General features: G+C 38.9%; 1 protein-coding gene across 2 annotated transcripts in view; it reads right to left on the bottom strand.

Moving 5' to 3' along the window:
* Positions 1–5,323: 5,323 nt before the first annotated feature.
* The window catches only part of BASP1 (brain abundant membrane attached signal protein 1), a 55,672-nt gene continuing 35,861 nt past the window's right edge, over positions 5,324–25,134 (bottom strand). For both annotated transcript variants that reach the window (XM_060295675.1, XM_030856602.3), the window contains exon 2: positions 5,324–6,907. In XM_060295675.1, the coding sequence (XP_060151658.1) occupies positions 6,212–6,898 (687 nt within the window). In that variant the 5' untranslated portion in view covers positions 6,899–6,907 and the 3' untranslated portion in view covers positions 5,324–6,211. The remainder of the gene's footprint in view (positions 6,908–25,134) is intronic.

The following is a 25,134-nucleotide window of genomic DNA, read 5'->3' as shown; positions in this document are numbered from 1 at the left end:
ACAGAATAAGGAAGAGAGGAAATAAAAGACAAAATAAGTTATAATGAAGTTCTGACAAGCATCAGAAATGTAAGCAACTCTTCTTTGTCTTCTAATTATGTTATTTTTTGGGTTTTTTTTTGTTTGTTTTTAGTATTGTGTGTGTGTGTGTTTTATTTTTATTTTGAAAAGGTAGAATTTGCTCTGAATGTCAAGGCATTTCCAGCTCCTGCAAGAGAAGGCAGTTGAATAGGTAGCAAAATATAGTCTCTATTATCCTCAGCAAAAAAAAAGAAGTAAAAGAACCAAGAACCCTCTGGGGAATTTGCATACTAGTCAGACTCTGGTGGCTGCGGTGGGTGGCTCTGGCTGACAGGCAGCTCTATTCTTAGACGTCTGGGCTGAGGCAGAGGGTAGCATGGAAACTGTTCACTGCTGCTCTAGGACCTTCTTCTAATCGGAGATTTTAATGGGGTTCACCTGTCAGATCAAATTTCCCAAACCTGCGCGAAAGGCAATTGTAATCAGACGTGTCATTTCCTTCTGCTCATGGCAAATGTCCAAACAGGGTCCTTTCTATCAGTAAAGTACTAAAATGTAGTCTTTCTCTTCCATTAAGAGGATTGCTTTCTTTTTGAGGGCTCAGAGATTCTTTTTCTTTTTTTGTTTTCTTCGCTGTCCTTTTTGTTCACAAAAGTGTATTACAAGTGAATGTGTTTTCCTCCAGGTTATAAAAAGTGCCTTTTTCCTTGAGTAACAATGTTATGGGCCTGACTTTCTGGATATGTGGCTCTTAAGTACAGTCCAGTAGGCATTAAGGATTAATTTAGTCAATTATAAAGCTAGAGTCTTTGGTACCTACTCCAACATATTTTCTACTTGAATAAATTCATAGCTTAAAAAGCCAAAAGATAGTGAGGTTGCCAGTAGGCTTTCTAATGATTGAAACTCAGTCTTTAAGATATATGTTTTTAATGTATCAGAATATTTATGTAAGTTTAAAAAATAGATTTCTCTTTAAGTTTTAGTAGATGTTCCTACACCCATGACGTCAGGGAAACCCGCAGCTTGTCTGGCTTTGTTTTCGTTATCTGAAACTCTGCCTCAGAATTAGGGAAATACATATAAAGCCACATTCAAGATGAGAATTCCCCAATACATCATTTTTGAGACACTTTTACTCTTACTCTTTTAAATCCTGGACTATATAAGCAAAAACATATGTGAAGAAAGCAAATATGAAAGCTTTCTAGATGATTCTAAATTGGTGCTTATTGCTGTATCATTTTTTCATTCGACCATTAAAGACATGAACCTGAGGGAGTTAAAACAAAAGAGGTGGATACATTATAGAAGGCTAATTAATTTATAAATGAATGATATTAAATGTGAATTTTCCTGGACTCAGAGGGAAACTTGGGGGAAACATAAAACTACCTTCAAAGGGAACAAAATGAGGAACAAATGTGATATTTGGACCTTAGGAAAATATGAAGGTAAGTATACATGAGATAGAGATATATGATATTGCTATTTGATTTTTCTATTTCAATGTGTACAGTTGTACTAAGTATTCATTTTCAAGAGCATCGTTCTTCTTTAAATAGATATTCCCTCTAGGAATTCAAATATGTAAATGAGTGGAAGTATACAGCTTCAGAAGGAAAATTGCTTTTAATAAAATGAAGACTGAGAAAAACTTGTAGAAATGTACTGAACCAATGGTTCCTGGATTTTGAGATTTCATATGCTCATAAAATTTCTGTCCTTAAAAAGGCATGCAGCATATAGGCTCTTAAAGGAAATAGCATTTTTTTTTAAATCAAGGACATATACCTTTATGAAAAACTCTCTACGTTACTCTCTTTTAACTTTTTCATGAGCAGAAAGGGTAAAAAAATGTGACAGCCTAGCCAAATAGTAGTCCCTGAGCTAAACGTTTAAAATATGAACTACTTGGCTGACCAAAAAGTGTCAGTTATAAATGAAGCAAATTTTGCCTCCTTTTATAAGGATGCATAGAAAAGCTCGTCCGATTAATCCCACAAATATTACTGGCACTGTTATTTGGTATATTCTTAAAATTATCTTCTAAGCATCTGATTTCCATTCTTGTGTAAATTAGTTAAAAATAAAGATCAAAATAACTGCTGTTACTCTGGAAAATAGAAATCAAAAGAATGGAGATTAAGCTCATTAATCTTGAGACAAGAATTGGATAAAAACAAAATAGTAAATTCTCTAAATAATAGATTATTTTCCCATAAATGAAACTTGACTGAAATTGCTGTATGTCAAAGCTTTCTATATGTAAAGGAACAACATAAGACGGGTGTCCCAAAGCCAGCTCTGACACTGGACATCAGTTGATATGCTGAATGTTTCAATGAAGATGCTGTGTTTCAATATACCATGGTATGTCATTTAATGAAAATTAAGATTTCAGGATGCTTTATGAGAACAAAGTGTGTAGCTGTTGACACCTAATATGTTTCCCAACTTAGGCAGCTAAAGAATGTCTAGATCCCGTCAGTACCTGGCGGTTGACAGTATACACTGGACCTGGGTCTGACCCCACTGAAAGGAAGGACGCCCTCTAAGAATGGCAAATGGCATTCCTGGATGGTGGCCACGTGTGGCCTCTGCCTCAGTGGCCAGGGACAGGCTGAAGATGGCCTGCTTTTAGGGTTGAGTCCAGGTAGGATCACCATGGCACACCCCAGCTCTTGAGGACTTGGGTCCACCCCTATCATGCAGAGGTAGTGTCAGCTGCTGGACAGGACACCCAAGGTCAATGTGGACAAATTCATTTCAATTCCTATTAAGTTTCCTACCTGCAGTATGTCCATAGGCACTCAACAAGTGTTAGACCCTGGAACCCTTTCTTCTTCGTAAAGCAGACGTTAAACACGCATGAGGGAGTTAAGCCAGACATGTGGGGAGTCTCCAAATAAGTTGCCAGTTAAGCAAATTCTGTGCATTACCTTCACTTTATTTAAGATCATTCATGAAAAGGGAGCGATCGAGGTTCCTCCAAAGTTAAAATGGATGCTCAACATTGTTCCTTCCTGAGCCCATCACTCCCACACGCAAAACACGTTCTGCTGAATATACAATGTCAAGCTAAGTTTTTCTTAACTGTGGTAAAATTAAATGTCATGAGCCGCAGTTAGGTTAAAATTCTGATTTCAATATTTGGGGGATCATATTTCTGATACTTTTTCATTGCTGGAACACCTACTAGAGTTAGAAAAAAGAAAAACAGCTCAGATTTTAATTCTCCCACAAAACAACTGTTACGTGTAAATAAACTAGGAAAAATGCCTCCTTAGTTTCGTTTATCCCTAAACGGCAATTTATAGGGATAAACGCTAATCCAGGAGGCTGATTTGATTGTTCTAATTACCCAAAATCCTAGTGAATTTTTTATTAAAAGATGAAGAGTGAATTTATATGACCTCCATCAAGCACATCTGTCTGCAAAAAATGCGTGGTATTTAATATGAGTAACTATTTAAATGTCTTCCATGGTTCATAGAATCTGTTATCTCCCCACCACCACGACCAACCCACCCCTGAGCTATTTTACACCTGCTAGGACACACCAGTAATAATCTGGACATTCCTCTGCTAATTTTCTTACCTAAAACAGTTGCTTGGTGGTTCATGTGTTTACATATTTCTTGTTTGTTGTGCTTTCAAGCATTAAGAGTTCAAATTTATTTCAAGAAACAAGAACCAAAAGTGCCAAAAGTTGACCATAGATATGAATTAAACCCAACAGGTATAGCCTAGTATCCAGTTTTACCATTTCTTCTTCTCCAGTATTACCCACTGGCAACATCTCAGGTGTGGTACATACTAGACTACTGAGACGATAATTGGAGGGGACTTTTTTCTCCTTTTTCATTTAACCATGTGTAATGTAACCCGTTAAGAACCGAATAAGGTTCATCCGCATCCACTATATCACTAGTGTCCATCTGAGAATTAATTCCAGTATATTGGCCCTTCACAAATTCTAAAGAAAATTTTCTAGGTTACAGGGTGAAACTGTATTTATTACTCTAGGTAATTACCACCCAATCCCACTTTCCCCAAAACCTGCCATTTAACTGATTCAATCATAAGAAATCTTTGGAGTGGCTACTATTAAATTCATTTTTAAGTGTTTTATAGTTGAGATTTGGTTTCTAATAGCCAATCGGAAAGACCAAAATCACTACCAAGAGATTAGAGACAATTCCTTCTTTTCTTACATTATAGAATTGATACGCGTGCCTGGCTGCTCTGTAAAAGCCACTGCTGACACCAGCTCTCCAACCCCTTCCCCATCTACAGAGAATATGAGCAAACTGAGGGTCACTATTCCAGCTCTGGGGGAGAAACCAAGGGACAGAGGTGACATCACATCTGTTGGTATATACTTGTCCATCCTATAAAACTGTCATCAGACATATATACAAACTATTAAATATTTCAGAAGTAAAAGGGGCTTTGCCTTAACCCTCCTGTAGGTAGAGCCTGCAGGTTGGATGTGACTTAAAAGCCATGAGTCATTAGTCAAGGCAAAATCTGAACAGGAATCCGGTCACTGTAAAGGCCAGTTCCATGCTTGCTTTCACTCCACTGCTATCTCATGGCCTGCTCACAACACTCAGGTCCCCTTTCTGGGCTCTATCATGACTACGGTCCATTAACAGATAAAACAAAACCATCTTCAGTGGCTTCACAACTTACATACATGTGATGTTTTTATAAGACCTTATTAATTCTCTTCTACCCAGCCTTCAAGTTCAAATCTATTTATTGTCTTTAATGTATTTTATTCAAAATATTTGTGACTTTTAAGTAAATTTTAAATTAAATTAAAACACCCACATTTTTTAATAGGGTGTACCTCCATAGACATAGTAAGTCTTCAGTTTACCTTCTTCCAAGACTTACTGACACAGATCCAGCTAATTTTTGTTTGTTTGTTTGTTTTTTGCGGTACTTGGGCCTCTCACTCTTTTGGCCTCTCCCGTCGCGGAGCACAGGCTCTGGACGCGCAGGCCCAGCGACCATGGCTCACGGGTCCAGCCGCTCCGCGGCATGTGCGATCCTCCCAGACCGGGGCACGAAACCGTATCCCCTGCATCGGCAGGCGGACTCTCAACCACTGCGCCACCAGGGAAGCCCATCCTGCTAATTTTTTAAAAAGATAACACTGAGGATCCTGCTTTATACTTCTATCCAAATATACCCATGAAAATGCCCAATACATTGTTCTGTTCTCTACTGAGGCAATTACAGAGGAGGGGACAGCGTGCTGGTGGGAAAAGAAACCAGTAATCCTTGTGACTTCAGTTTAATTGTTTAACTTTATTACTGTTGCACCATTTATACAATTACATATAATTTCAATGCATCCATTGTACATTTTTTTTGTTTTTTTTATTTTTATTTTTTTCCATTTTCCAATGAGTGGTGTGTTGGTGTCTGTGACACAGAATGGAAGAGAAAACTGGAACTGCAATGAACGCAGACTTTTTTTTTTTTTTTTCATTTCCACTGACCAATAAACAGAACTACAGGTGCACCCAACCACGGACATGCATTAACTCGTCATGAGAAATCTAGGGAGGCTAAGTAGGATGAGAGAATGTTTGTTACTCCCAAAAAGACCTGGGAAGGAAGAATGGAGAATTGGCATTGAGATACATGTGGACAGGCTACGTGGGCTGTCTGAAAGTTGGCATTCATCCACAACATTAAAAAAATATCAAAATAAGAAAGGCTGTAAATGAAAAAGAACACACAGAAAATACTGCTTTCATAAAGATCTGATTGCCTCGGCACAGGCCCTGCGGGCAGAATCGAACGCATCACTCCCAACTCCCCTTGCAGAAGACAAGATGCTCAGATCTTAGTGGCGGAGTGCATGTAACAGCAGTTCAGGTACAAAAGATGTACTGTACTTTCAGACATTGATCTTTCAAATCCAGGACTGATTGGTAGAGTTGACCGAAGGTATATTAGATATTTCCCCACAAAAATACTATTTGGATTCTCCCCCCCCCCTCCCTTGATGGGAACACATCCTTATTCTTGGGCAATACGTATCATTACTTCCAATCTGAAACAAGTTAGTATAGGAGAGAGAGAGACAGAGAGAGAGAGAGAGACAGAGAGAGACAGAGAGACAGGTCGTCGTTAAGCGGTATTCTTTTTTTTCCATAGGCTGTCCTTGTTACTCTTTCACTGCTACGGTTTGATCAGAATTAGCTGCCGGGGTCTCGGCGGGTTTGACCTCGTCTGCGGGGGCTGCGGGGGCCTGGGCCTTGGGCGTGGAACTGGGTGCTTCCGTGGCTGCCGGGGTCTCCTTGGAGGATGGGGCAGCCTCAGTGCTGCTGGGTTTTGAGTCTGAAGCTGGGGCCCCGTCACTTTTCGTCTCCTGCGCGGCAGGCGCTGCGGAAGCCTCAGTCTTTGTGGGTTCCCCACCCTCCTTGCTCTTGTCATCCTTGCTGGGGGCCGCGGGCTCCGCCGCCTCGGGCTCCGAAGCTCTGGGGGCGTCGCCGCCTGCAGCGGGGGCCGCGGCGGCCACCGGCTCCTGCGCAACATCCTTCGGGGGCTCGGGCTTCCCCTCGGCTCCCTCCATCTGCTCGGGCTCTGCCTTCGGGGCGTCTTCCTTGGCCGCCTCTGTGTCTTTCTCGCCTTCCTTGTCTTCGGGCTTGTTGGCAGCGTCCTGGGCATCCTTCTCTGGCTTCTCCTCCTTGCCGTCCTTCACCTCTGCGGTCTCCGCAGCCGCCTGGGTCTCATTCTCCTTCGGGGTTCCCTCCTCTTCCGTCCCGGCTCCTTCTGCCTTCTTGTCTTTGTCCTTGGCCTTCTCATCATTCACATTGTACCCCTTCTTCTTCTTGCTCAGCTTGCCTCCCATCTTGGAGTTCTGTAACGAAACATAACACAAAACGAGAAACAGTTACTCGTGGCTCTAGACCAAATGTCTGTGTCCTCCCAAATTCATAGGCTGAAATCCTAACCCCCAGTGTGACCGTATTAGCAGGAGGGGCCTTTGGGAGTTGTGGGTGGAGACCTCATGGATGGGATCATTGGCCTCACAGAAGATACCCCACCACAGAGCTCTCTGGCCCCTTTCCCCACGTGCCCACGCAACCAGAAAGCAGCCGTCTACAATCACAAAGCAGGCCCTACCAGACACCAAATCTGCCTGCACCTTGGTCTGGGGCTTCCCAGCCTGCAGAAGTGTGAGAAATAAATTTCTGTTGTTCTATGGTACTTTGTTATAGCAGCCCCAGTGGAGGAAGATGCTTGCTCTGTTTACAGAGTAAACAGTTCAGAACACTACTGAACTGTACACTTTAGAATGGAAAACACGGTAAATCTTATGCTACATGTATTTTGCCACAATCAAAAAAAGAGTCATAAAAAAAAGGTAAAGTGTCTCATCATAGTAAGCCAAGGACATACCAACCTGAGATCAAAGAATCAGTGATTAAAAGACTAAGCTTGTCAATTGTAAAGAGAAGTGGTGCAGTATTTGTTTCATCCGCTTTCCCATGTCCGGCTAAACACCAAGTCTTGAACAAAATGGCAGTGACAGCCATTTTAGGTCTATAGTAAAGCTAGTAAAAGGTGTCATAACTTGAAAACACTTTGCAAAGAAATGGCACAGCTGGAAAATCACAAATTTCAAGAAAATAATCTCGAACTACAAACTCCTTTCAAACTCCATTATTCATATATATGTACATATATGCACACACATCTTCAAAGACCAAATGCAAGGAGGATTTAGTCTATCTCATTATTAAGAAGGACCCATTAAAGGAAAACTATCACTCAGAAAATGAAAAGCATGGTGTTGCCAGTTACATTTAGTTTGTTAGTTGTGTCATACTTGTATTCATTGCTTTTCAAGGTATTTTTGGCTTAAAAGAAAACAGTTCCATAATAATATAAAAGTGTCCTTCATTATCAATTTCTTGATGAGAAGTCAAACTAGATATGCAACTTCAATGGTCATTAACAGCCTATTTCACTCAAAGTTAAGTCTCCAACTTCCTGGAGGTTGACACTTTTATTCTATGAATATATTTGGATCCTGAATTTTTCTCCTCTGGTACTAAAGCATTAATCCAAATCAGTAATCAATTATAAATTTAAAAATAATAAACTCAATCCAGAACCGTTGTCGGAGCTAAACAGGCACTCCATTGCTTTTTCTTCAAGTGTATTTTAACGGCATCATATATATCAGTGGGAATCCACCGAAATGTTGCTCTTTAGAGGAAAATCTGTTGCTTTTCCTTGATGAATCATGGCAGAAATTCTATGGCAATATCCTCTTTAGTCCACACAAGTAAGTCCAGGAGAGAAAGAGAGAGAAAAAGAGAGAGGACACACGCCTTGCCCTGTGCCCCATGTGCCGGTGTACAGGTGAGACCTCTGGTTCTGTTCTAGTTCAGGGCTGTCTCCTGGCAGAATTATACTGTACTCTTGGACCAATCTTTTTGGGTTTTTTTTTTAAAGTATTTTCCATTTAGAACAGAAAATTTGCTGCTTATACATTCCATTCCTTGGAATCATGACTCAGGACAGTGATAACCGACATTTATCTTATTTAGAAACCAGGTGTTAGGTAGAAGCGTGCTATTCTTCAGTCAACATTTGTCTCACCACTCTATACGTGAATCTCCTGTCCAAAACTGGGGAAGAAAAAAAAAAGGAACAAACCGAAGGATGATGAAAATACTGCTCCAATTCTCAAGGAAGGCCTTTATTACGTTATCAAAGTAAGAATTCCTCTTACACATTTCTTTCTAAAAAGAGAGTGGCTTTTGGTCATAACCTACTTCAGACACCCAACAGGCTCTATTTGACTTAATTTTTGGTTATTTCTCCCCCAGAAGTGGGAGCAAACATATATGGTAAAAATACTTTAAATGCACCTTTATCCTGTAAGCAATCACAAAACAATAGATGAAAATCTGAAGAAATAAACTGAAGCAGTATTTTAAATTATAGTTTATAACTCTTCCATTGAATTCTTAATTACCCAGTATGCATGAACGGTGCACATCAAAATGTCAGCTCTGATATTTCAAGATATTTTGGTACGTTAGTTTAGAGCTAAGAAAGAGAAAACCTGACAGGCCTGCCTTTAGGATCTTCTCCCAATTCTATAATAGAAACCCATACACCAACTTAGAAATTATAGAATAGAAAACAAAGGATAAATGCAGTGTGTGTATGAACATAACACGAGTGCCCCTTTCTCACCCACAAGGCATGAAATTCTATACAGCTATTCCCAGAGGCTTAAAGTCATGTTGGTTTACAAACCTAAAATCTACTTTACTAAAATTGGTGTTCTGAAACACAGTTAGGGCCACTTTCTATTCTTTATTTCTGGGTAGGAAATGAATGTACATAATCAAATTCTAAGTAAGAGTGTCTCCATTCCTGTTTGTCTTTCAACGTTAATAAACACTCCTACTTTTGCAAATTTTCTCATGTTAGTTATAGTGAGGTATCAGAGGGAGGTTTATAGAATCCACTAGAACCCTGGAAAAGCAGGGCAGTCTGGTTATTTCCCTAGACAGTGTGGGTGAAAACCTTGCCAACAGCCAGGGATAAATTAAAATTATAACTTAAAATCTATTAACTGTTTCCAGGGGTCCAGCACAATCCTAATTCCAAACACATTACTAAACTATTTTATTTAATCTTCTCAACAGGACCATGAGGTCGTAAGTATACCATTAGTGTCCTCCTTTTACCCATATGGAAATTCTAACTAGCTGAGTTCATGCAGCAGTGTCATAAGCAAAAGGCCAAGCCAACAAAATTAGGTAAGGCAGGAGGGCACTGTCTAGGAGGTTACAGGGAACCCCACCAAGAAGCTGGCAAACGGGCAGAGCTCTTGTCTCAGGAATGGTACCCACCTTGGGTCACAAGGTTGGTGCAGATCTACGGTGATTCAAAACTCAAGATGTTGACAAGATAAGGATGAAATTCAGAATTTCAGGTACACTTTGCCCCTAAACTTTTTATCACCCCATTTGCCAATGGAGATTTGTATCAAATCCTTAAAAAATAAGGAGAGTGGTGGGCATATTATTTTCATTATTTCTCATTTCTATTACTTCTAATTTTGAAAGAAATGAGTTGGTATAGAAATTCAGAAGCTGGAACTTCTAAGTTTAAAAAAAGGGCAGTTAAACAAACAAAACAAAAACAACACGGCAACTAGTAGTCCATGCTGGAAGGCACTTAAACCCAAATCTAAGCTACAATGAAAGGGCTGGGACTACCTTTGCATTTCTCCACATTTGGGACATTCACTAGCCATAGAGTGACACAGCAGGAAAACTCACACCCAAGCTGATGCACTGGAACTAAGCTCTCCATGTTGATACAATAACCAAACAATAAAGTTGATTTATTAGTTACAGCATCTCAAAGGAAAGCAAACTCCGGAGCTGTCCTTTGAAATTACAGAAGAATTCTAATTTACAAGGGCCAAAAGTATTTGAAGACTGATGGCTTCAAATCGGCACAGAAAACAACTAACAACCAACAGCAAGAGAGAGGAACTTCACTGTGTTTAATCTGGAAAATGTTGGACAGGAATTATTTCATGGAGACTTTGCACATTGCATCATGGTAGATGTTGTTATGAATCCCATCTCCACAGCACACTGGCCCTGAATCCTTGGGCAAGTTACTTAACCTCATTGTCCTTCCATTTCCTGTACGATAAGAAAGGTCAATCTTAGGAAAATTTTATGTGAGCCATCAGTACAACGTTTGACATTTCATGGGCTTGCAATAAATGTTAGTTCCTTTCCCCATCATTGAGTTTTGCAATTCTTAGATAATTCTGTGCTTCTAAACCCCCAGAGAAAAGTAGAACACAGGTTCCACACCTACAAACACACACAAGTTCTGGAATCAGGAATTAGAAGCACTGTAATTAAAACATTTAAAAAATATTTTTAAATGGCATCAAGAAGATTTTTGGTAATTGTGTTCCAAGCATGCTCCTGCTGACTGGATATATGTGGAAAAGAAGTTTGTACAGTTATCTGTTGTCACCATACTACCCCCATACTGCTAATATTAAAATCAGTCTACTTCTTAGATTTGAATCTTTTATGTACTTAAGATTCTCGAGGTTACACAAGTCTTTAAAAAATATAAAAAGTCTCTTATACCAAGAAATCATTTTCCAGACAGAAGTAAAAATTATAGATCAGTCATCAAATCTAACTCCTCCCAATTTGATCTGATACTGGAGTGATCATAGAAGAAATATCATTTCATCTTCCCACTACCTCTCCATCACCTGGTCCAAGGAAACAAGAGAAAAATTCCCTTTCAGTCATCAGGATGAAAAGAGAGCCCAAATTCTTCAATTAAGACTCATTTACTGACTCATATTATATACATACGTGAAAGACAAAAAAAAATTGATCTACGTTTTATCTTGGCTAATAAGCTAAACATAGAATGTCTATGAGGGAAAGTAACAGTCAAATGTCACCACCTTTTTTTTTTTTTTTAATTTTCCACAGATGACATTTTTCTTGTATAAAGTCCCAAATCATTTAATATTTTTTAGGCACTAACAGTGTTCTAAATCTCCCACAGCTGTCTTGTGACTTATTCCCCCCATCTTATAAAAGTGAGCCTCTATCTAGTTAATTAATCCCACTTGGCTATAAACAAATAGTCCAGAAGAATTAAAATTCTGCTTTTTGGTGAAGAGAGAAAGTGACATTCTAGCACTGTTATGTGATCAAAGCAACCTGGAATGGTAGGCGGGAAAACAGGAGAAAGTGAAAGTGAAAGTGTGAAAGTTAGAGAGAAGATCAGTGGCAGTTATGGGGCCCCCAAGCCCAGTTCTCCTTTGCCTACACCTCTCGTCAGGGTCCCAGAAAGAGATGGCATCCGTGTGATAAATTCCTAGTTAGACAGGCTAAGTAAATGAAGTAAATAATAAGTGCCCTAAATATTAGATTTTAATTTTTTCTCCAAAGCAAATACTTGGAGGATTTTGTTGGGTCTTAGAGCTAACAAGTATTTCTTTTCTTGTAAAAGGAAATCCTGTTTACAAGCTAATGTTCAACTACCAAGTTGAATACAATTCTAGATCTATAAGAAAAAATATATATGATCCTACATATTGCCACCCTAGCAAAACTAAAATTAAAAAAAATTTTCTTTGGGGGGTTCTGGGCAAGAAATAATTTGAAATGCTATGCTGTAATAAAGATACTTTAATAGACAAGATAATCACCTCTACGGAGCTCTTCAAATTCTTTGTTCCTTTCACTCCAGGAAGCCTGTCAGGGAACACGGAAGATGGTCCTTAGCCATTCAAATCAGCTAAGTTGTGTTTATTTTGTACACACAATCCCAGGACACACTGGGCAAAATCACCTCTGTAGAAGCTGAATTATCATGGGGTTTCACTAAACAACCACCATTCTTGCAAATTCTAATATGATCAACTCGGCCAGAACTTTTCTAATATGCACCTGATTGTTTTTCTCACCTTGAAATAAACCTATCTATCAGCATAGCCTACGGAATTAAAACTTAGTCTTTCATTTTGAGAAAATAAAGGTAGACAGGCAGAGGACAAAACGTCATTTAGAAAAAAATAAATTATAAATATTTTCTTTACGACTCATGTCAAAAACAAGCCACCTAACACTCGCTCAGTATGAAGTTTGCTGAACACAGCATGCACGTTGAGTGCTGGTCCCAGCTGTCAATAATTTGCTATAAAACTCTGAGCAAGTCACTTCCCCCTCTGGGTCTCAAATTTCCCATTCCATAAAATGAAGATATTTAGTTTATTCCTTTTCTGACAAAAAAAAAAAGTATATATTATGGATGCTTATAGCACTAGACAATAAGGTATGTGTGAGAAAATGTGCTGTGATCAATGCTATGGTCTGAATGTTTGTGTCTCCCCAGAATTCATATCCTGAAACCTAACCTCCAAGGTTATGGTATTAGGAACTGGGACCTTTGGAAGGTGATTAGGTCATGAGGTGGACGCCTCATGAATGGGATTAGTGCCCTTATAAAAGGGACCCCCATAGAGCTTTCTGGTCCCTTACAGTATATGAGGATACAGCAAGAAGATGGCAGTCTACAACACAGAAAAGGGCCTTCACCAGAACCCAACCACACTGGCACCCTGATCTTGAAATTCTACAGCCTCCAGAATTATGAGAAATAAATTTCTATTGTTTATAAGCCACCAGGGTATAATACTTTTTTAGAGCAGCCCAAATGGATGAAGACAATCAATAAAGTTCTATACTCCTGTTAATTATTACCATAAACACTTACACCATCTTTCACCCTGAAAATCAAATTGACAACCAGTTGGTTTATTGGTATGATTGGATTTCTTTATACATAATTTTAACATGTGTGAAGCTTGTTAAAAATCAGAAATAAAAATTTGTAAAACAACATCCAAATGTTTATCAAATACCAGACTTTTTAATGTTTTCAATTACGTTTAGGAAATGTTTTCAGGATAATGTGTCAGTTCGGTAAGTAATGAATGGGAATGGAACTGAACACTGAAGACGTCTTAGATGAAGATATCAGTGCTAGAAAAATTCTGTTTCATTAGCTTTGCTTATGCAGAACTACTTCATAGCATTGTGTTTATAGAAGATGCTCAGTTGTTTCCACTTCACTTCCTTTTGATGGGTAACCTACCAACCACTGGTGGTTCTGCTTGGCAAGATTTGCTCTATGCCCAAATTTTTTGAGTGCTTCCTCAAAACAATCAAATGCTAACCATTTTCCTTTTTATGCAATGCTTAAAGTATTTTTCAACTATTATTTCAAATGCAGTTGAAGTCAATCTATGGAGGGCCCATCACAATTTTCACAAACTAACATGGCGTTTAGTGTATGGAAATGTTGAGAAAAATCAAGTAGGAAGAGTTTTTAGGTCTAAATTTCTACAATATATCCACCTAACCCTCTTAAAAAAAAAAAAAAAAGTCAGGGACTTCTAACTTAAATAGAAAACAGTAACATAAGATGATTACCAAGCCTGGAAAGCCAAATTAAAACAATTTCCTTTTCCCACCCTGTATCATGTGAGAACCATTTAAATATATAAATTCAGTAATCTAAGACTAAGTAATTGTGTTTATAGAAGATGCTCAGTTGTTTCCACTTTACTTCCTTTTGATGGGTAACCTACCAACCACTGGTGGTTCTGCTTGGCAAGATTTGCTCTATGCCCAAATTTTCTGTTTCCTATATATAAAAACCAGTTATGAAACATAAACTGGTGCAATGTAGATATTATTTTCTTGCCCTCACCATCTCCACTACCTCATCCAGAATTAGTTGATATTGTGAACAGTGTTTGCAAATCTTTCGGGAACACACGTTCAATGCAAATGCAAGGCTTGACTTTTTTCTAAAGCAAGATTTGCTGTTTCATAGGACACTAACACGGAGCACTTAGTCATGTGTGACCTCCCAACAGGGTGTATTCTGTCTGCCAGAAACCAGATTTCAGCCCCTTGCTACTGGTGAGAAAAATTATCTAAGTAGAGGCTGGATTCACTTGCTCCTCAATCAATGCTAAAATTCTCAAGTTCCTAACTAGAGACTCCTTTGTCCTCCAAAGTTCACAAAGGATCTCTAAAGTATGAAGGGTAATTTTATTTACACCTAGGTTAATCTTCTCATGGAAAAAAAATATGATAAAGTATCTTGAATTTTACGAAGAAAGTGGATTAAATTCCTGAGCAAGAATAAGTGTTAAGATTGTCCGATACCACAAAAATGGTCTCAATTTTGCCAAAGTTGAAGGTTTTAGCTGTGGAGCCATTCCCTTTTCCTTCCTTCAACAAATCTGAAGAGGTGAACACATAAGCAAACACAATTATCACCAATCATTTATACCATTTACTTTGGAAGGAGCCATTTTTGTTTTGTTTTGAATTGAGCCCAGAAAATGGAATATTTCTTGAGAAAAAAATGTTCACTTGTTCGTAAAGGCTTGTATCTTTTCATGGATTCTCTTGTATGTTCAGAACCTGATTAAATAGTTTTATCTAAGAAATCGCTCATGAATTGCTTATTTCCAAAGTCAAGGGGTAATTCATTTCTACATCGATTGTATTGGAAAGCTACACCAAACAAAACTAGGACATAGAACCATTTTTACAGAGCTGTTAGAATGCAACATGGAAGATTTTGTTTGGAGTTTATCATACGTTGGGAAAGAGTTCCAGGCCAGCTATAGGTTTTTAATACCAACAGCTTTGCTCTGGGAATATCAGCATGAGGTCACGGTGACGTTTAACACAGTAAGGGCAAAGATGCATTACCCACACATACAAGAGAGAGGGAGAGAGTCTGGAGAAAGAAAGTTTCTCGTTTTCAATAGTCTCTCTTCACCTTCCCTATTCTGCTTCTGAATATCTACTCCTCCACTGGAACCAATCTTTTTCTGCATTTTAACTTATAGAAACTGAAGCCAAATATTCGATCCCATAAGCTTCTCTAGCAGGACACCTTCAGAGGCAAGACAAAAGTATCCAGCAGTAAAGGATTTAAACCTTGACTCCATTCTGCACTAAAGGTAAAGCAATGGTATTAGGAATAGAAGCCCATTGGAACAGCTTTCCTGTTCCCCAGTGTTAAGAAAGGAGCCAATTAGCAGACTGTGGTGAGTGGACCCATGGAGCTGATCTGGTCCTCGGTAGTCTCTATAGAAGACAGTTCTGCCCCTTTCAGTGACTGAGGCTCTCTGGCTACCAAGTGAAAACAGACAGCTCAGTCCCTCTCCCCATGTATTCCTTTGGTTTCGGTTAAGACAGCTGCCAGTGTTTTAAGACATAGGCACAACCCTACCTACCAGGATAGAATCTAATCAAATTTTAGCCGTTCTGGAAGTTGTTCTTATGGCTTTCCAATAAAATGTGAGGTTTCTGGGAGCTATCATTTACTGTTTCCTTTCTTTAGTCTTTGAAATAAAATATGTGCTAAGTAGTCTGGTTGAGTGCAAGTGAGGGAGAAGGGGGAAGTGTTGGATCAAAAGGAGTTTTGAGTAGGAGAAACAACAAGAGAACTGTCATCACCAATTTTAAAATTTCAGTCCTTTGAGGGAGGTCTAAGTAATAGCACACCATCAGGCATCCTAGAAGAGTCCCTCTAGAGAGCTGCATTATCCAAAGAGCTTTCAAGAACCATTCTGCATTCTGCTAGCAAGCAAAATTACTGGTAATTAAATGTTAGTGTTTATCTCAGCCCATGTACTGAATTTTAGATGTTTTGATGTGCAGATGACCACCATTTGTGACTGCTGAATTTTCATTTAGGTAGCACTTTGTTGGTTATATCCATCAGTTAAAGCTTCCCACATCTTCAGATAAAAAAATGCAAGCCCCAATTATAGCACTGACCCTCTTCAGAAAATGCAACCTTGCATAATGACACAGTTTCCAGGCATTAACTACCCCAAAACCACGGGGATTACATGTGCTGTATTCTTCCTACAATTAGTACGTATTCCATGACATCTCCCAATTCCATTTCTCATTTGCATACTTCTACATTTCTGTTACTCTGTCAATGAACAATAATGCAATTCTGTGACAATGAAAATCATTGGCATACGTTAACTGGTGTATAAAACAAAACAAGAAAATGACTGATAATAGTATTTCTCCATATGGTCTGAAAGTTACTATATTATGACTTCCAATGCTATTCCTATTTATATCTTCTCTCGCTACACTAATATCTAGGCATTTTCTATATAGGACAGTTTGAATCATACAAAGGTCCCATCCATTGCCAAGTTTCTATTTTGAAAATACAAATTTGGATTAATTAACCATGTTATCTAGAACCAGGAGACTAAAGTTCTTAGGGATGATGTCAAACAGATTACAAGTCTATAGACTCCAAGTCTATTGCAAAACCCAACATGAATATGCAACAGTATGTGTCAGAGACTGAAGTGTTATTTCTGGTTTGATTGCTGCTTCACGGTGTGATCAAGACAAGAAACAGTCTCCTTCTGATTCTGTTTCCATCTGTGAGGCAGATATATCTTCTTCTGATTATAAGATGGATGCAGAATCAAAAAGAGACTGTTTCTTGTCTTGATAACATATGAAAACGGATCAATGTTTCCTGACAAAGTTAAACATGTGACCATAGCACATTAACTGTGTCACTCTGCAAATTCAAGGCTGCAAAGGTTCAACACGTTTAAATACAAGATAATCCATTACTGATTTTTTTAAAGTAACATACAAAGTTAGAACTGACTCATAAGTTGCATCTGCAGACAAACATCACCAGACATGTTGGCTTTACAATGACACAGGCTGAAAGAATCCAACTTGTTGGTCAAACCTAGCTGAAGCAAATGTTGGGAAAAGAGAAAGGAAAAAAAATTTTTTTTTACCTTAAGGAAAGAATTTACAAAGTATGGAGAAACACAACAAATTCAAAATACATTTTCAGTAAGAATACAGGGGGAAAAAATCTAAAACATATGGTTGGTTATGTCCAACAATTTCATTTTCAACAAACAACTGTCCCTTTTCTTTCAAATACCAAAACTTTTATTCTAAAAGAGGAAAATGAAATAAAGATAATGTAGCCTATGTGTATTTTTGGTATTCCCATCAGGATGTACTTTGTCATAATGATTTGCTCTCAGCTTTTATCAATGCCTGGTGATAATTTCTATTGTTGGAATTACTGTTGTCAGTATCTGATTCAGCGAAAGCTTCCATTCAGCAATTGTAACATCACCAACATTTAGGGTATCGGAATGTCCTCTGGGGAGAGGGTACTATAGTAAGAGCTGTTAACCCATGTTGAAATTTCTAACGCCAACCTATTAAATACAAGAGTAAAATTTTAAAGAAAACATTTTCAAGAGAATTTATTTCCTTGTCACAATAAATATGTTCAACTTTGTAAAAATGTACTGTAAAATGTGCAAGAAATATTAGAAAAACACACAGATACACATACACTGCTACAACCCAATTTTCCCAAAGAGGTGGTTAGGATGAGTTAGAGCTACACAGTCAGAAAGCCCTCCTATAGAAAAGGAAATTAATCACAAGTGACACTTCCATTATTCTCCTTCATGAAGTTCAGGCCAGCCCTAAGAGCAACCTCAAAGTATCTTTGGGGATCTCTCATCAAAAATTCAAAACACAGAATAGTCTCAAGACCTTCAAATCTTCAGAAATTATTTTAGGAAAAAAATCGACTTGATCTTTAGTAGGAGAAGAAAATTTTTTTGAAGTTAAGTAAGATATGAGAACATATGAGAGCAAAAAGCCTACTCTAATCTAGGTTAAGACAGAGACAATTAAAATTAGAGTAAGTTAAGCCTCATAAGAGAGCAAAAAATAACAGTTTTCCCAGAAGGGATGACCTTTAGTTGGACTCAGGAGATGAGAAAAGTTTTATAGACAAGGTGGAGTTTGAGAGAGTAGAAATATCAAAAGTACTTATACACATAGAACTTACTCTGTCTAGAACTGTCTTACTATTTAATCTTTACATATATTAACCCATTAACTGTCTCATCAATCCTAGGAAAGAAGAAATTATTACTACTTCCACTTTACCATGAGGAAACTAAGGCATGTTGGAGCCAAATAACTTACCCAAGATCATATACTAGTAGTCTGGAGATGTGGTGTGAACCCACGCACTCTGGCTCTGGAGTGAGGTCTCTTAACCATCGTGATAAACTGTCTTGAAAGATGACTAAGCTACCTTTAGATCAAGATAGGGAAGTAGGAAGTATTTATGTTAGAGCAAACCAACAGGAAGAATCCAGTCGAGTATGAGAAAAACCTTATTTATATTTAGGAGCTCAGTGAGGAAGAACTCATCTACCTGGAGGGAGGTATGATGGAATATAATCTATCAAGGTTGCCTAATCGAATGTTTGAATTTAGCTGGCAGAAAGCAGAAAACCAGCTTTCTTCCAGAAAGGGAAAAAAATAAATATGTTTCAGAAATCAACAGAGAATTTTAGGAAGCAGCTTGGAGGAGTTATATTCTGCTACAAAAAGATGAAAAAAGAAACAAGAACAGGAATTGTGCGACTTGATCTTGTGATGAGTTGTTAACTACTGACCCTGGAGTGACTCAGGTTGAGGAGTGAAGACACATGCCTCCTTGGAAAGGCTCAAAGAACGCATGAGGAGCCAGAAAAGATAGCCACAAAGGCCCACACTGAAGAGCGTGAGTGAAGTAAAAGCAATGTCAAGGCAAGAATTTGCAACTTTGCCAAGACTGAGTTTTGTCTATTTGTTTATAAGCAGTTGGAAGACTGAAAATATATACGGGAAGATGGGATGAGACTAAGAATAAAGAGAGAAACGAAAGTGGAAAGACAAAGGAGAAATAATTGATAAGGCAAGGTTCCGGAAAACTCAGAAAGGTCAGTCAAGATTAAGCTTGGTAAGGAAGGACCCTTAACTATACAGGGGGCAAGAGAGGAGTGAAATGAATTCCAAATCCAGTGGTTTTCCCAGCCTGGCCACTGGCATCTCTGTCTTTCAAGTGCATGCAGTCAAATCTGAATGATTCCAGACCAAAGACTGAATAAGGTCTCTCTAGAGTAAATGTCTGATCATGTGTCTTTGAAACAGTCATTTACCTTTTGGTACTTTATCTTCTCAGTTCTTTCATATAACAGTGAGGATTTCTCAAGTACTGGGAGGAAAAGGACAGACATTTCATCAACCAAAATGCTTTAAAATGCTACAGAATTAACATAGTGACCACTAAACCAGGAGAGGTCTTATTGTGAAAGAATTTAATGTGCAAAGTAAAGCAAACAGGCTTAGTGCATTATGAAGGGGTTTAAGAGTTTCTTAGGTAAGAAATGCATAGCTGATATCTAGACCTGTATTCATACAGTATTCATGTATGAATTTTTCAAATTCTTTTCCCATTTAGGTTATTACAGTGTATTCAGCAGAATTCCCTGTGCTATACAGTAAGACCTTGTTGGTTATCTATTTTAAATAGAACAGTATATACAAGGGACATTAATTCTTAAGAACTTCATTACTACCCTTATCCTTTCCTTATTATGCAATCTAGTCTTGGTTTTAGATAAGCCTCCATCTTTGGTTATTTACCCGTATCATCCTTGCTTAACCCTTTTATACTGTGATTGTGCTGGAAGTTTTAGCAGTAAAATAGATCTGACCCCACTTCAACATCGACCTGAAGTCTAACTTCAGATTTATTCAACGTAAATATAATGACCTCAGAACAAATATTTTGTTTTTAATATTGGTAAAGCACAATGGGTACTTGGTAAGTACTACGGACTCACTGAAACATGCAATTTTCAAGCTTTATAACTTGAAAGAGTTATAAAACTCAGAAGATGAAAGTCTATACAACCATATAAATTGAGTTATGTAAACTCTGCTTTCACTTAGCAGTAGAAATAAGTATGCTAAATTAGAACTGAAATGTCCATTCCAGTCAATGAGACATGGCCAAGTTCCAGGGATCATCCATGATGGCAAACTCTAAAGCACGAGAACCCATCACATAATTAAAACAAGAATACACAGAAATCACTACAATAATATCGACAAGACATTTTTCTTTTAGGTTACTATGTGCATATCGTAGGGACCAATTCTTCAAAGTGTATCTCCTAATTGAGTCTACAAGTTTTGAGCGTAAAACTCTGAATTGACGCTGCTGTTATAAATATGACAGATGACAGTTAAGCCTGTCTTGGAATATAAAGGTTAACTAAATGCAGACCTCACACAGAGGGTTTTTTTCCCCGCTTTTAAAATATCCTGCCACATGCAGCAAACACTATCAGAAAACATGTATTATTCATTCTCATCAATAGTCTACTATGCTTTTAGAGTCTGCTGTACATTCACATCGTTATTTATTTGCACTTTGGAAAGGTGGCCCTTTCCAAAGCCCTGGTTACAGCATCCTAACATATGACTTTATATGAATCACTTGGTCTTTTATTCAATAAAGCTACTAAGTGAACCAAAACCAGCCCAGGAAATTCAAGCCCCTGATATCACTTCTGAACCTTTTCTCTCTTCCACAGAGTCAGGAAACTATCATGTCTTATCACCACAACTAATTTTGAATTCTCGAAACAGAGTTAAAATAAACCACAGGGAAAAAAACTTACAGGAGCTGAGATATTTTTGCTGCTTATTAATGGACTAGACAGACCATCATGGGCTTTGGAGCCACAACAGGCTTGCTCAGTGTAGCTCACTCGACAAAGACAGGCTGGTGGCCAAGGAGATGGGGAGGCGGCCCACCTACACCAAGAGGAGTTGCAATTTTACTTCTAGTAATTTCTATATCCAATCATCAAGGGAGGTTCACACTTTCTATGACTGTCTAAAATCGTGATATATTGACATTTTAATGTGTCTTTCCTGCCCCCCACCCCTCCCTGGCACCAAAAGCAAATGTAGCATTTCCAGTCCTAAAACTATTGCATATTTTAATCATTTTTGATGACAACCTTTCCAAAATTCTTCATAGGTGTCCTTGATTTTTAAACAAAGAATTTTCTTTTTTTCTTGGTGCTGTGCTTAGCACAAATAAGGATTCAGTAAATGTAGCTGAATTAAGAAACAATGCGTTAAATCCACAGGCAGAAAGTATGTGCTACGCCTATCTTCAAGAGGCTCCTACAATGCTGAGTTTAAGCAACACAGTGTAACATTTAATGTCCTTTGTCATCCAGCCTCTCCTTACAAATCAAGTTTATCTCTCAAAACTTCTCAACCAAACACTCTGTCCCGAGCTGTCCATGTTCACACTCCCTGCCACACTTTTGCCTTCTTCAAATTTGAGCATCTTAGCTACTTAATGAAGCATTGAGCAATGAAGAGACATGGAAGGTTTGAGTCCCAGAGAGCTGTGGGATTTAAAAACATAACTGAGGGGTATTTCTTCCCAGCCGTGGAACTCCTGAAGAAAAAAGACTGCCTTTCATCCCCAGACCTGGCATGTGGCAAAAACGCAATACATAGCTTTTCAAGTAATGACTGAATGGGAATGAATTCTAACTGAAGCAACCGGAATTCAATACCAATTTGTTCCTTATTCATTATGTCATTTGGAGCAAAGTCACTCAAATTTTCTCTTTTGTTGATGTTTCAATGTAATGTGTCAAATAGAAGTAGTGAGACGTGTGTATATAGGAATCACCCGAGGAGCCTGTTAAAAATCTAGATCTGCGGTCTCGTTACAGAGGTTAATTAGAGGGTCCAGAGTGCATCCTAAGAATCTATTTTTCAGCAAGCTGACCAGGTATAGCCAGAGCTGGTGGCTCAGAGCCACTGGTTGAGAAATACAGATACATGGAGTTTGAAGTGACATTGAGTCAGTTAATGATTTTTCATCATCTGTAAAAACTGAAACATGAAAATCCCCCAAACCAGTGTGATTACTGGTGGTTACAAAGCTAAAAACAAGCATGGCAGAACACCTAGCTGGGTCTAACCTGCAGATAGGGGTGGACAGAATGAGGTGGTGTCAGCCCCAATGAAATCTCATCAACTACTGAGCCATTTTGTCTCTGGGTGCTCTTTGCTACCAGAATCACAAATAAGTTAGAATTACCAGGGCTTATTCTCCTTCCCCCAAGCTCCCCAGCATCCAAGTGCCCCACGACCAGTCTACCCTCCTCTCCAGCACTCTCCCACCTAAGCCCCTCCTTAATGCCATTGTTCAGCCGCAGAAGGGGCACCGCACAAGCAGCCCACCTAGAAGAGCAAGGTTCCTGACCGAAGAGCAGTTTTATCAGCTGCAGAGGAGCCCCTGTGCCTACACCAGGCTGTGTGCAGTCCTTTGTTACCCCAGCAACTTCTGTCGCCGGTGGGGGAAACACAGCAGGGTGGATGTGCAGCTCTGTAAACTCCTTTCTTACATAATGTGAGGCTTCAATTGTTGTTCAATGTTTACAGTCCACCCTGTTGAGACACTACTGTTTTCAGAAGCGTCCATTTAATGTAATTAGAGTTTACGTTTCAGAAAACAGGTTTTCCTCCTTTCATTTCAAATGGAACTTTGATGGCTTGCCATGAGTTTTGAGCCCTGATCCAGTACAGGAGAAAGCCTATGGGCAATGGGGTCAGCAGGCCAAGTTCAGCTATGTGAACTTAGGCAGGAGCGTGAACCTCAGCACCCTCAACCTCACCCTTAAAAAAAAAAGAAAAAAGAGGGAGAGGAGGTTATCAATAGCATTTAAATGGAGTATTTGCAGGAAAGAACATAGTTCAGCTAAAGACACACAGTAGGTATTCAGTAAATTTTTGTTTACTCCTTTACCTAAGACCATTTCTCAGTTCTGTTAATATGGAATAGGGAGTAATCTTGAATTTCAAGATTAAGTAAAACAGAGGTGGAAAAAATTACTGTGTTCAAAACAGGCAAACAAATGGAAATTGATACAATTATAATCAAAATAATAATCACGGGCTTCCCTGGTGGCGCAGTGGTTGAGAGTCCGCCTGCCGATTCAGGGGACACGGGTTTGCGCCTCGGTCCAGGAGGATTCCACATGCCGCGGAGCGGCTGGGCCCGTGAGCCATGGCCGCTGAGCCTGCGCGTCCGGAGCCTGTGCTCCGCGACGGGAGAGGCCACAGCAGTGAGGTCCGCGTACCGCAAAATAATAATAATAATAATCACTTTCCTTAACATTTAAATTCTAGATTAAAGTCTGCAATATCCATTATATAATCTGTAGATTTTAAAAGCAGTGTTACCTAAGGGGCAAAATCTTACAACGATGAGAACAGAGGTTGGTTTGGGACACGAGTCCGTCTTCTCCCCAGGTTGCCGGCCTCCTAAATAAAGCAATCTTTCCTTTCAAACCAACACTCTCCACTGTTGGCTTTCAAGCAGTGGGCAGCTGAATCTGAGTTTGGTAACACTGGGAAAAGATGAATGCCAACCAGGAACGCCCAAAGGACTGAGTGAGCCCAGCATACACAAGAAAATGCCCCAGGGAAAATCAAAAAGGGACAATGGGCCTTAAAATGTGCTTTAAAGCAACCTTCTGAAAGGGAGGGTTTTTTTCCAAATCTATTTCCATCCTATTTGCTTTCGATTGAGAGGCTGTGGGGAAGAGCCATGCTCAATATTCTGTTTTACCAATTTCACCTGTTTGGAGTTCATAATAGTTTTAAGATGGAAATATCAATAAACCTTCTCCCTAGGAATATTTTATTCTTCATCTACAGCTATAAAATATTACATTTAAACATTTTAAAGTAAGAAAAGAATGACCAGATATCCTTCCTCAATTTTAGCAAAAAAAAGAATTCAGGCAAGAAGCCAGCCACTTCTCTATTTTTTCCTATAGGCTTAGAAAAGCAAGTTAAGAAAAGCCAATTGCCCGAATCCACGAGCATTTTTCTTGGAATTCAGGGGGCACTAGGGAATGTAGCATTGCATTCTGAGCCACACCAACATCACGCTGGTACTCAGCCTGCTGACCAAGTGCTAAATACCATCCCAACATGTGGACCTTAAAACAGGGCACCCATTTCATGCCTCAGTGGAGTCCCTCGAGCTGCTCAAGCCACACAGTAACTCATCTAAGGCACTCTCCTTTGAAAAGGAGCTAACACCATTCCTCCTACATGTTTTGTGAACCTGAATCTTTACAAATATCTGTTAAACGAGCTTGAGTCTCACCACAGCCACTACTGGCTGCTTATGTTAAACAAGCCACTTTTAATTCCCCAGGGCTTGGTTATTTCAGTTGTCATATAAATGACTAGAACTATATACCTTAAGTCTATAATTTTTTATCTTTACGTAAATGTGCTGTAATAATGCACATATTTAATTAGATTATGCTGAGCACTCAAATCCACTAATGCATTTATTTCAGAAATGTCACTAACGTCCAAGCTCTGTGCTGGATGCCCAAGGGGAAAACAAGGTCAACTCAGACAGCCCATAGATCTTTCAAGTCTAGGTCATAGGAAAATTATGCCTCTTAAAAAGATCTAAGGTAACAGCAAATGCTAGCTCGTGGGCTGGATTCTGACGGTATGGCTTAAACTATTTTAACAAGTA

Source organism: Globicephala melas, chromosome 3 (genome assembly GCF_963455315.2).
Source record: "Globicephala melas chromosome 3, mGloMel1.2, whole genome shotgun sequence".
In the NCBI taxonomy this organism is placed as follows: domain Eukaryota; kingdom Metazoa; phylum Chordata; class Mammalia; order Artiodactyla; family Delphinidae; genus Globicephala; species Globicephala melas.
Note: the sequence above shows the minus strand (reverse complement) of the source record. Positions and strands in the feature narration are given on the sequence as shown.